The sequence below is a fragment of the Mytilus trossulus genome, chromosome 3 (genome assembly GCF_036588685.1).
Source record: "Mytilus trossulus isolate FHL-02 chromosome 3, PNRI_Mtr1.1.1.hap1, whole genome shotgun sequence".
Lineage (NCBI taxonomy): Eukaryota > Metazoa > Mollusca > Bivalvia > Mytilida > Mytilidae > Mytilus > Mytilus trossulus.
This window is the reverse complement of record NC_086375.1, coordinates 74514468-74529015: the sequence shown is the minus strand read 5'-3', so window position 1 is coordinate 74529015 and position 14548 is coordinate 74514468. Positions and strand designations below refer to the sequence as shown.

The window sequence follows — 14548 nt, the reverse complement described above, 5'->3', positions numbered from 1 at the left end:
GGTTTTTGTCTCTGTGACACATTCCCTATTTCCATTCTCTATTGTATCATATATGATAGATTAGAATACCATTTAATACTGGAGAGTGGAAAACAATTTGATAAATGGAAAGAATTCAAATTACCCAAATTCTCATATGATCAGTTGACTAAAATCTGAAATAAATGTAATAAGTTTAAACGACTTTCATGTAATATATATATTAAGTGCCGATTATTCTGATTACCAAAAGCATAATCTATTCTTGATATATGTTAGATTTCAAAGTAATGTAACCTAAGCTGGTAATAACTTTATTGTGGGTGAAAAAAGTAGCCTAATGAAAGTTGCCTTGTGATATAGCCTATAAGTATACAACGATACATACCTTTTCTTTTATGGATACTTCTCCTTGTCGGATCATTAATACCTTGCCCTGGAGAGACATAGATCTATTCTTCCTCACTAAGTCTATATTTCTACCATAATCACCATATACTAGCTCTCCCTGGAAGTGGATAAAATAGCAAAACAGTTAGCAATATATAGACAACAAAGTGTTGAGTGACTTCTTGCCTGTATGTAATTTTGATAGTGTTATGCAAATGTTGTTGTTTTTAGGACAAAATTTAAAATGCAAACTATGCCACAGTTTCAAAGCCAATGGAACAAACATTAGGTGCAGATAAAAATAATATGTGTCAATCTGAATATAATACCAAATAAACCTGTATCATGGTTCCCCTTAATCTGAACTAATCACAAACTTAAGAACAATATTGTTGCTGCATGCTCTTTCTTTGGGTGGGGGGTGTTGGGATTTTGTTGATAATATAGTGAATCATTGAGACATGACTATAGCTGGGACCCTCTAATAAAAAGTTCTAGATTCACCACTGTATATACAATTTAACAGCAGCCTGATAGAACCAATAACCAAGGTGTCTTAATATATGTCAAGGATTGAGTGATTATTGTTGCTTGCCTAATGTCCACTGAAATATTCCATGGCCATGAATTCAGGACAAGAACGAATAAAACATCAATACAATAGGTATGTTTTCAAAGATAGGTCAACTAATATAAAGTACAGAAAATTGGACTGCAGTGGAAAACAAGGGATATTGGAAAGGGACAGAAAACTGTCCTTGCAACATCTTTGAGAGTCTTTGTAATGATTCTTTCACAGTATTTACTTATAAAAAAGAAGATGTGGTATGATTGCCAATAAGACAACTGTCAACAAGGGACCAAAATGACACAGAAATTAATAACAAGAGGTCACTGAATAGCCTTAGTATGCATTAGAGATCTGGAATACAATTAAAACCAAAAAGATAAGAGGTCTCCCATACACAACAGATATATAGTAAAGTGAAGTCAACCATGGACTACTATTGAGAAATATGAAAATCAATGCATTTTTGTAAACATGTAGGTCCCCCACATCCCTTAGTTTGATTTCTTCATAATAAACTTGACATTTCCATGTCAGACCTTGTAGCATTTTTATTTCACCAGGTAACATAAGCAATAGACCTGACATTATCTATGTCTATGTAATCAATCTATTACATTAATGGAAAGTGCATTATCTTTCCTTTGATAAAAAGGTGTTAAATGTGCATGTCATCACACTATACTTCTGTCAATACTGATTGAAGCTTAAAATAAACTCTAGTGAAAACGGACAGAATTGATTTTTCTAAGAAGATTCTTAGGATTTCAAAATTTTAATGTGAAAAAACATAAAAGAAAATTATAAAACCATGAGAACTAACATGACTCTATATGATAATGTGAGAGCATGTCCAGTTAAGTTTCTGTATGCAAGACTTTCATGAAAGAAATTCTGTAATACTCTTTAACTGTATTGCTGTGTGTTTATTTATTCCACATAGGCTAGAGGTATAGGGAGAGGGTTAAGATCACACAAAACATTTTTAATGCCCACTTCTGTCCCAAGTCAAGAACATCTGGTCTTTGTTATTCTTGTATGTTTTTTTAATTTTGGTTCGTTTAGGTTTCAAAGTTCAATAAGACTCCTTTTCTGCTGGACTAGTAGAGTGGGGTGCCCATATTCGCCGGGGACACAATTTCACCGTTTCATGATTTTGAGGTGTAAAAACTTCAAAGGATGGCTGAAATGAAAGACATATACCGGTAAATGATATTATATAACAAATATGATTATTTTTTAAAACTGAGACAAAATTGAGGCACCTACTGAAAAGGACCGAAAAATGGACAACGATTTTCGGCCAATTTCATGAAGAAAAAACACCAATTCAAAGAAGTATTTCTAAGTAATTCTTTGACTGAATGCCCTAAATTTCAGTTCTTAACACCTTTGAAATGTCTGCTATTCATCTATAATGAAATTGATTTGATCAATGTTGTTTAAAGCTGCGGTTATTTGGTTTTAAATAGATATGTAAAAACGGCGAATATGTGTCCCCCATTGACAAAAAATCAGGAAATTTCAAACACCCTTTAATCTAACTTTTCAGATGATTATATTCCAACAAACACATTTTCATGCATAAAAATATTTTGCATTTGAAGTTATCTTCATATAGAAATATCAGTATACTTCAAAAACCTGAACATAAACTGTAGAAAACATGAAAAGATGTGGCGAAAATGAGCACCCAACTCTACACATCATTGGTTAAGAGTCATCTAAAGCCCACCTCTGAGTGCAGGATTGTTATGCTGTGTTGAAGATCAATTGGTGGTTGGTCTTTATGACACATTCCCAATTTCCACTATCAATTTTTTAACACCCTGGTAAGTTAAACTTGGGCTTTTATAGTTGCTGTTAAACCTTATTTTTTTACCAACATATATATATCTATTAAACTAATTTATATTTATAAACCTTTCTTATAATAGGAATCCTTATTTATATATCATGGAAAAGCAAGATTATTGTAAGAGCTTCGAATTCATTCCAAAAAGTCTGAAATAACCTTAATCTTAAAAATAATGACAATGATTTTTAACAAAATAAAGTTGTAAATCATTGTGGAATTTTACAAAATTAAGAACAAATTAACACCTCAAATTATCTTTTCAAGCATAATCATTGTCAAGACAGCTTGTCATAAATCAGACCATTTAAACAGAATTCATTTCAAATTTAATTCAAACAATTTTGTAGATAACGATTTATATTTCAATAGAATATCAAGTTTCTGTACAATGAAATGTGACCATGGGATAACATGTCTATTTCTCAACACAAAAGCATGTCATAATTTACATATTTTGAATTAAATTACAAAATATTTTTTAAACTTCTAATAAAAAAAGGTTCATAGAAGTCCACTTATATACAGAGGAGATCTTACTTACTATCCCATTATTTCTAAAATGTATATTTCAGATATATGTTTTTTTGTTCTGTCTAAATTTAAATTGAAAATTCATTTCAGCATTGTTCAGTAGAGACAGAGGGGAGAGAAAGGAGTCCTCTTGATTATTCTTATAAATCCTAGTCAGCAAACAAATCTATTGAACAAATGAACAGATTTGGACATTTTTCTATGAGGATAAGCAAAACTATATACATGATATATTAGAAAGGTTCACACCCAACTCTGCTGGAAAAAAACTTGAAAGCAAGTGTCCCCAAAATAAAATTGAATGCTAACAGCTATATATCATGTATATCAACAGCAATAATGACTATGTCATTAAAATGAAATACTATATCAACTTTTGAGCAAACAGCAATAATGACTATGTCAGTAAAATGAAGTACAATGTCAACTTTTGAGCAAACAGCAATAATGACTATGTCAGTAAAATGAAGTACAATGTCAACTTTTGAGCAAACAAGCAATAATAAGTATGTCAGTAAAAAGAAGTACTTGGTCAACTTTTGAGCAAAGAGCAATGAGTTTGTCAGTAAATGAAGTATTATGTCAACTTTTGAGCAAACAGCAACAATGAGTATGTCAGTAAATGAAGTATTATGTCAACTTTTGAGCAAACAGCAACAATGAGTATGTCAGTAAACTGAAATACTATGACAACTTTTTAACTAACAGCAATAATGAGTATGTCAGTGAAATGAAGTACTATGTCAACTGTTGAGCAAACATCAATAATGACTATGTCAGTAAAATGAAATACTATGTAAATCTTTGATTCAGCATTGAGTAATATGTATCTTAGTACATTGCAATATTTTTTAATTCAACAGCTTTTATAAGTATGTTAGTATATCAAAGTGCTAAGTTATAGCTTGTGTCAACAGCTGTAATGAGTCTGTCTGTATATTGCAGTAATCTTTTTCCATCATCAGGAGTAACTAGAACACAGACCCGAAATCGTGGGCATTTAGAGCTTGGTTGAAAGTTTGTAAACTGTTGTTGGGAGAATTTTTGTTAAAGATTTTATGTCTTGAGAATTTCAGAAAAGGTATAAAATTTTATAGGTTCTTGGAGACAGGACAAATTTTGAAGGCCCTCACTTTTTTCCAAAAGTCGATTATGTTTTTTGTTTTCAGTTAAATTCCATTATTTTCGTGTATCTGTATACTATGAACATAGTACGTATATTATAAATAAAGTTTATTTGCTATTATTATCAATTCCAAGTTTTTCTCCACAGAGATCACTGCTACATAATACAGAGAGTATCTACCAATGTGAAAATTATTGTCTTGTCCCCGAGTACTCCTATGAAACGTATGTGTAAGTTTAAAACCTGAAGTCTTGTATAACTTAAAAGCTATTCTGATGACGTAAACAATATCCAGATGCCTACATTTTCGTTTTTCTCCAAAAGTAACCCAAACTGAAAAATCATAAGAATAGATGACAAATATGTCTATCCAGGTTCCAATAGAACAGAGTCCTGATGATTAATTTAATTTGGAAGGAAGGAAGAGAAGAAATAACTCAAAATGAGATTTCTCGTTTCATAGTATAGATACATTTTTGTAAGTCTGTGAGTACATTGAAGTATATTTAATATGCTAATCTTTCAGTCAGTAGAAGTAATCAGTTCATTGCAGTACTATGTCAAATTCAATCTTTCATATATTTGTAAAAATTTAAGTCAGCAGGAATAATGAGGGGTGAGAAATAGAAAAAAAGCAAAGGAATGCCATTACACTTTAATTACTACTATCATGACCATCACAATGTAATACATTTGTATATTATTCATTATTGGAGTAAATAAACAGCTTATTACAAATAAACTTTATCTAAATCCACACAGATTAGCATATTTAAGTACCAATTAAGACACAGTTTAATGTTTGTTTTTGTGTATCACATTTTAAATTAATCTGAATAAATCGCTCTAGATAAAAATGTATTTTTAAATTGAAATTTTAAGTCAGTCACTGAATTAAATAAATTTACAGTTGATTAGAGATTAACATTTGTCCACTTTGGGTTGACCCAAACCTGACCATATGATAATATCTTTATTATGACAGCAGTCTAGCCTACCTGCTGAACACCTGTAGGATCAAAGGATATACCTCAGGCATTCTACAGGTTAATTACAGGTACAATAAAACAGGAATCAAAAATCAGTTACCACCTGTACGTGAATTAATGTATAATAGTTTTGATATGTAAACATGGTAAAATAACACTTTCTCTTAATTTAAGTACCTGAGATAATTGAAATAACTGGACATGGCAGTTGTGAAATAATCATTATTTGTTTATTGAATTAACTTTAGATGTGTTGTAAATTAATTGAATGTTTATTGCCTAAGGTATATATCTTTTAATCAAAACAAACTGGATCTATTATACTAGTATAATGGTCCAAAAAACAAATCAGGAGACAATGGTGAAAAATGCGTTAGAAATCAAGCTATTTCAAAAATCGTGTCTTACGCATGGGACGTATATTTATAAAAACATAGGTCAAGACTTTTATCTACTAGTATCAACTATTTCACTGCATATATGTTTTTTTCTTTAATACCTCAACTTCATTTGGTGACAGCCTTTTAACATTTTCTCCCCTCCCATCCTCAATTATTTCTTCTACTTTATTGGTGACCTTGGATCTACTCAGTGTCACATTCTTCACCACCCGGCCAGAGGAATTAATGACTACTAGCTGATTTGGTCTATCTGGATCTGGATATGTCACCACTACATCATATTCCTGGACTTCTACACGGTCCAATCCATATGTCTGTAATTCTTTCTTTACATATTCTGTTTGTCTTACATCTTTTAGTAACTTCAAATCTCTGTAATAGTGAGAAAAAAAACAGGTTTAATGTACTTTGGCAACTTTCATAAATTTTTCTCAGGGGGGTCAGGTTTTTTAATATTAACACTTACATTCAAAGATTGAGTTGGTTTTTTCAATGAACACAATTAAATTGTCACCTATATATAATTAACCATACCTACAATGAACAGTTTTCTTGCAAGCTTTTTACTCTGAAAAATTTGCGAATGACACAACTCTTCACAAGATACCAAATGAGTAACAACTAAAGGTCACTGTATGGCCTTCATCAATGAGCAAAAGCTCATGTTCTCTTCCTGAATATGCATTTAATTACTGTTGGACATTAAACTACATCATCATCAAAATATTTCAATCTGTTCCTTCCGAAGGTCAGTGGTTGTCTCTGAGTTTTCCTGCTCCCTCTACCAATTAAACTGACCACCACAATATAATTCAAGGATGCTGTAAGTTATAATGTTAACAACAACCAATCCTCCTCCTCTTTTTGGTTATCTCGATTCTCAAAAAACTGCTGGCTAGTAGTTTCTAAATATCCATTATTTTTTAAAAGTTTATTGACAAACATATATTTCCAAATTATCATCTTTCAGCACCCTTCAAGATCATGAATTTTGATTTCATAAAGTGATTGAAAATTTCAATAAAAAGAAATGTATTAAACCAGATCTTTATCTTAAGACTTAGTTTGTAATTTTTCAATTTTACAAATAAGCACAGAATGACACTATTCTGTGTAAAGAATGACACTATTCTGTGTAACAAAAACTATGAATTAGTCAATGCACTCAGATCATAGCAGATAAATCAACATCATAATATGGAGTACATGGTATTTTCAGTACCCAATAAATTCAGGAAAATTGCTTGCTGTACAAACGATTTTTAAAGAATAGGAAAAAGTATCTTGTAGATTAAAATTAACTGGTGCAAGTTACATTATCATACAAATATTTAATTGTTGTTGAAGCAGATTTTGATAAAAATGATTAAAATTTTGACAGGCAATTTATGTCAAACTTGATAAACTTACAATTTGTTTTCTAATTCTTAACAATTAAATCTTATAAATTATATACTTTTATAAAAATTAAAATTTGATTTATGTGATTCAAAATGAAAACAAAGTTTATATTTTATCAATATATACATAATTTATTTTTAAAATCAAACCATACAAAATTCATAATTTTATTTCAAATCAACTGAAGTAAATATCATTTTAATTTCTCACCAAGGCAAACTTTTATAATATTTTAATAAGGTTCAATTTATAATTTGAAAAGATCAAACAATTATTTCTTAAGAAATATTAATGTATTGAGAAGAACTATCTCAAAGCCTGAGACACCAACCCAGTTATTAAATCTTATACAGATAATTTGTATATTATTGTACATGTTGTCACTGTCAAATATAATAAGCGATTATTTCTTAACCTACAATTTTATCACAAAGTATCACAAAAAAGAAACGGTTTGTTATGGAAATCTCCTTTAATTTCCCCAAAAAATGCAAGTAATAAAAATCAAAGCATTAATTCAAATATCAGCAGGTTCATTATAGAGTAAATATACCATATTTGTCCTGTGGGTGTTACACATACATTAAATTACAGAAGGTACCTTTAATCCTTTGCATAAACTTTTAAAGGGGTGATCTCAAAGAAGTAAATGTATTATTCAAACATTATTAAATCAAGTCAAGTTTACACATTCTTTTCCTAATCCTATTAGACCAAGGTTTATATATCTTAATTAAATAACATTTACTCTACATGAAATTGATAGTCAATTATTTGAAAAAGTATTTATAAAGAATTAAAAGGTATGCATATATATACGCCTGTATACTAGTACATTAGTTCAATAGTATGAACAGCTAAAACAACAGATTGTAGAAATTGATATACAAATAACAAATGTGCACGTAGGTTGTATTTTGCATTTTGAAAAGAGATGACTCAAGATAACTCAAACTTTTAAAATAAAAGTTGTCCACATTCTGGAAAGTTTATGAGAGTTGATGACAGGTTAATGTACAGTACATGTATCCTCATTTTCACATGTACAACAAAACCAGTGGCAGATCCAGGAAGTTTTTTGTGTTTTATGGGACAATCAGTGCATTTGTATGAGGACGTCATATGGTTGAGCCCCCCTTTTAATCCTAGTTTGGGACACCCCCCTTTCAAAATGGCTGTATCTGCCCCTGTAAACTACACAAAATAGATGCTACTGTTTATGACTGTGTAATCCTCTACTACATGTAAACCATTATATCAAAAAAGAAAGCATTGTTAGACCACATTTTTAAGTCCCTTGAATTTAAAATTCAATTAGTATTGTTACAAATTTGTAAAATAGAATTCTTCAAAAGCTAGTTCATACATTTTAGTGAGAGACGTTATTCTGTAAAATTTGTATAAAAATAGTAAATGACAGGACTTCAAACTAAATCTTGCATTTGATATAAAACTTCATTGATAAATAAAATTAATTTTAAATGTATTGAGGAATTTTACTTTACTCTAACAAAACTGGGTGGTAAGAATTTTAACAGAGAGTTTATTATGATTTGAATTAGAGTTGCTACCTTACATGTATAAGATAATAAATTACAAAAGCATCCAGTACATCAACTATTCATGCTATTAGTTGTTGATAATTTTAAGCGCGCCATCTCTTGTGTATCTCTATTTGTAAATCAGTTTTTAGACAATTTAATTATAACCATGATAACTGCCCTGATAACTTTTCTTAACTGTTAACAATTATAACCCATAATAAACTTGTTTTTACAACTTTTTAGTGATCAAAGTGACATTTAAATGAAAACTCTGTCTTAACAAAATGTAATCTCAATGGCATTATGTATGGTAAATGGTCCACATAAATTAGATGAACACAGCTTTCTAAAAATTATCTTTAATCGTTAGACCTTTTATCATTGAATAGACTTAACAGGTTCCTGTTTCATCACATTAAAGTCATTTTCACTGCACACATAATGATTTGTTGTATTTTTTATACAAATTACAAGGTATGTTAGAAAATGGTTAAAAGTATAAACAAGAAAAGTGGTTGTGTTTTGAATAGAAATTTCCATATAATTATTGTGATGAATGCTGTCCTGCAGAGAAAGCTTGCTTGTATTTTAGAATGCTAATGTTACTTTGAACAAGGCCATCAAAACACCAGTTGACTTAACATTAAGGTTTTGTCCTGAACTTTTTCACTTTAAACCTCTAAACACATTTCACTGTTGAACATGGAAGGAAGTAGCCTAAAATCCCTCCAATTTATCCCCTATCAATAACATAGGAACAGCTGTCCATTTCAATTGTATAGTGATGATCTACTGACCCTTACATGGTCACTACATCTTTAATCTTATTTTATACACAGTGGCCAATAACTCTCAGCATGAAGAGAGGACATTCATATGAATACATTTACAAGTCATGAATGACTTTATGAATTTTAAAATCTTCACCTATGAAACTTGGTGAAAGGAAGTATCAGTATAGACTCCAAGCTTTAACTTAAGATCAAAGGAAGCACCACTGGTATACGTCTTACAATAATTAATCTTATTTTCTGTGGTTTGATGGTCAAAAGAACATTGTACCGGTCAAATATATACATTGTATCTTTGTGGCTTAACAAATACAAAAACATTCTTTTCCTTACTTTTTCAAAATACAATTTGTACCCCAGAATGATGTACATGTACAGCATGTACAAGTATGTTATATAGAAGTTTATATAAAATATCTACTAACAAGCATAAATTAAATGAAAACATTTCTAACATGTGAACCTTTAACCTACATGTATATATCTTGAGTATTTGTAACTGATTGATGTACATGCAAAATGTGTTATCTTTTCCTTGTTTATATTCCATTTTACATAAACAAAGTTTTTTTTTTTTTTTATAAATTATATAATATAGAGCACAATACATGCAATATGATAAATTAACAGTTATTATATGTGTTATATATATATATTTTAATAAAACACTTTTTTAAATATTTGTTCCAATAACAATGCAGCCATGACATGCCTGAGAACTTTTAAAATGTTTGGGAAGATGTTTTTTGAGAATAATAATCAAAATTCATTGATAATCAATGATTGGTAAACCATGTTCATTATATATATATATGACTATAAGTACATGGTATTTTATGACTGAATAAAATACTTTCAGCCGGGGTTATCTACATATACCTATTGTTCAATTTCATGATATTAATCAATTTTTTTTTTACTAAATTCAAAGTTTTGTATGATCCTTAAGCTTTAAGAGCACTTGATAAATATTGTATTCAACAAATTTACGAAATAGTCATGAATTTGAGAAGACAACATAAACCTCTTATTTCAAGTCAAAAGAATTTCTAAATCCACCCTTAAAATCTCTGTCAAAGGCTTACAATGTTGTCTAAGATTTGAAGTGTCTCACGTTATCTCTTAATAAATATTTTCTTTTAATTTCTAATAACACAAGTGATTCTCAAATAGTAGAAAGTTGCACAATAGTTCTTTTATCACAACTTAAATTCCAGAACAGGATATAACTCAGTTTATTTTGTTCATTATCTGGCTGAATAATTTGTTCTTCTGTTAACCTGAGTCTTATATTTACCATTGGTCCTGTTGGTTTTGTTAATTTGGTGAATGGTATAAGATAATAATTTTCTAATTCATACTGATTGCCTTCATTTAACTCATTGTTGTTAAATCCATTTCTCAATTAAAATTAGTTTCATTATTCACTGATCTATGAGACAGTTTATATACTGACACATGAAAGAAATCATAAATCCTTTTCAAAATTAGGATTGATTATTTCGTCTTGAAAATTGACAAGTGTAATAACTAATATCTAAACAATTAAAATATTATCATGTAATCTGAGGCATGTAAGGATTGTTTAAAGTTTTCAAATTTTGACAGTTAAAATCCATTTAGCAATTCTACTGTACATGCTGAATAATATTTATGTAAGTTAGAGCTTTGACAAGATTGACATAACCGAGTCTGAATCTCAGACGGCTAAATTTAAGAGGGGTGTAAAGGGGGAGTATCTGCGAAGAAAAATGCAAAATAAAATTTTATTTCACAATGAACAAAAAATCAAAAATTTTTTGCACATTGATTTTTTTAACGATTTCACAAAACACAGTGAATAATGAACCTTTTTCATGGCTGCACATGAATTAGAATGGCACATTAACATGTTGCATGAAAATAACCTTTTACCACCCTCATTTAAGCTGAAGCAAGGCATATGCATTTTTTACAAAGATGTAATGAAATTTTTAGCCTTACTTTAATGTCTGATTATATGCTATAGATTTATTTAGGTCAGATTCTGTTCTGTGAATCTTGAAATTTTTAATATTTTGATATTTGTAATAAATTTACTATAATATAATCATGAAATGAATATATACAATATCAAAATCTATCCCTCATTGTAAGATACATTTTTTTGTCAATAGATATAAAAAGATGAGGTACAATGTATGAGTGCAAGAGCAATCTTCACCCAAGTCACATTTTACTATTGTCATGATTGTAGGTCAAAGTACTGCCTTCAACACAGAGCCTTGGCTCACATCAAACAGCAAGCTATACATTATAAAGGGACACAAAATATAACTAGTGTAAAGCCATTCGAAGGAGAAGACCAATGTACATGTACAAATTTATCTATGAATATAAATGGCATATGATATACATTGTACATGTATCTATGAGGGATATACATTGTACAACATTTATCCGATGTCATAACATTTATTAAAATGTTTATTTATACACAATTGGATAAAAAGAAATTAAAGTTGTTTTAGACTCACTACATGTATATTGTTATTTTGTTTTTTCAATCTAAAGTTAGTCACATTTTTACACTTTTTTTTCATCAAACTTTTCTTAGACTTAGACTTGTTTCTTCTCAAGTTCTCAGTTTATACATCAGATTCAGTAATCCACCTATTTATCCAGTAGAAAAGTCAGTGGCGGAGCCTGGGGGGTGGGGGTTCCAGGGTTTGGAACCCCCCTTTTTTTTTTGACGATCAATGCATTTGAATGGGAGCAAATAGTTGGAACCCCCCCCCTTTTAAAATGGCTTGATCAACCTCTGAAAGTTGCTGCATTCTTAATAAATATGTGCCGTTTGAAGTACATGTAAAATATGGATTAAAAACTGTTAACACCAGTAAGACATGTTAGAAAAATTTCCAAAATAAAGTTTGAGGACCAGTTTGGCAGACTTCAAATTTACAAAAGATGTATCTTAAATTTGAAGCTGGGTCCATAATAAATATTAGTATTACTTAAACAGGATACTGTATACTTCATGTATGTACAAATCATTCAATGAAGTCACTTATTTATGATAGTTATTTTCTTTTTAAGGGATTGTGTCGAATGATTTGCTTTTTCATCTTTAAATATTCAAAACTTCATTTTTTTTTAAACTCACCTTGATATTTTTCGAACATTGTCATTTGAAATAAAATACATGATGTTTTCATGTACAGAGTGGAGCATGTGAGTGTCAATTTTATCTCTTCTTTTTCCAAAACTGCTTTCATCTTCATGAGATTCTTTCAAAAAATATCCAACCATTAATCCGACTAAAAACATAACACTTAAGCTCAAAATAATCAAAGAAAATGCCCATGTGCTAAAAGTTCTTTTAAGTTTCTTTTGGGCTGGAGTATCGGGTGTATAAATTCTCCCTACATCATTAGGATCATCCGACACAGTACTCCAACTTCTGTATTTTGTAAACGAACTTGCATTCGCCATTTCCGCGTAAATACTGAAGTTATAATTGAGAGTTTCACCTGAGGCACTTCATTATTGATTTTGGGGACAATCTCAAAGTTTAATTCATGACTTATACTGAAAAGGGTTTAAATCACTCAAAATTTCAATTTCTGTCTATGATATCGTTTTTTCGTTGTACAGGTAAACTTTGATCTGTTTTTATAACTTTATCAAAGAAGAGTCTGAATTTCCCGCGAGAGATTGCAATGCAAACTATTAAAACGTGACAACTTCGGAATCAAGAGCGTTAGTAATCCGAATTTTCCCGAAGTTATTGCATATTTTTCAACCTTTTTCTGAGAGTGTTTTTTTCCCTTCTATTCTTGTCATGTGCAGGGTTCTTGTGATGCACCTTCACTTAAATATTGTTCCTTTGCATTCTTATTATGTGATGCTGTTTCTGTATCAAAGTTTCCCTATATTTTTCAGTTTACATTTTAGTTTACGTTTAGTTCAAACAAGGATTTGTATAGTTAGAACTATGACAACTATACAAATGATGTCAAATCAAATCCTTGGTTCAAATAATTATTATTTGGACTAGTTCACGTTCTGTTGTATAGTTGATGTCAGTGGTTGATGTTCTCCCACTAAATAGTGTATACGCCATTTAAAGCGTCTATGCTCTACTCAGAAATTGACAATGGACCAGGGCTGGTTGAGAACAAATCTTTACCACAAAAGAGATGATCAAGTTCAGCTTCCCCGCCCATTATTTGTGAACTTTCCATTTTTATGTATCAACAATCCAGCAATGTCTGTATATGAAGTATAAATCTCCAAGTTGATGAATTAATTACACAGACTTTTGGAATGCAGGCTGCCATTACATGAAGCTAGATAAGATGTATTTATATATATCCACAGCTTTATATATAGTTATATATATATAAAACGTCTGAATAATAGTCAAGGATATTTCTTACAAGGGAGATAACGGCCTTATTTATGTAAAAAAATGAACGAAAAACAAATATATAACACATAAACAAACGACAACCACTGAATAACAGGCTCCTCACTTGGGACAGGCTCATAGTTACATAAATAATGTGGCGGGGTTAAACATATTAGCGGGATCCCAACGCTCACCCTAACCTGGGACAGTGGTTTAACAGTACAATATAAGAACGAACTATAAAAATCTGTTGAAAAAGGCTTAACTCATCAAATGGACAAAAATACAATTGGACTTCCTAAATTGTTTTCTCATCACAAAATTTCCATTGTGAGAGACCATAAATATTTAAAAGCTCATTATTGAAGGCATATGATAACTTTTGTCATTTGGTTTTGGGTGAATAGGACGGTCTCATTGGCATTCATACCACATCTTTTTCTTTCATATTCAGGTTGCAAATACTTTCTGCACAAGGAGTACTAGACCTTTATTTGGCAAAACCTTTCGGAATTCTGGATCCTCAACTTAATAGTGATCTTCAACTTTTTATACTTGATTTGTTTAAATTTCTTGA

The 14548-nt window shown here is 30.2% G+C and overlaps 1 protein-coding gene across 1 annotated transcript in view; it reads right to left on the bottom strand.

The window, feature by feature from the left end:
- LOC134712398 (N-acetylated-alpha-linked acidic dipeptidase 2-like) overlaps nt 1–13244 on the bottom strand; it is a 37837-nt gene extending 24593 nt beyond the window's left edge. The window contains exons 1-3 of the mRNA XM_063573908.1: nt 12724–13244; nt 5941–6214; nt 368–487 (exon numbers count right to left, since the gene is read on the bottom strand). Coding sequence (XP_063429978.1) covers nt 368–487; nt 5941–6214; nt 12724–13052 — 723 coding nt within the window. The 5' untranslated portion in view covers nt 13053–13244. The remainder of the gene's footprint in view (nt 1–367; nt 488–5940; nt 6215–12723) is intronic.
- Nucleotides 13245–14548: the final 1304 nt, after the last annotated feature.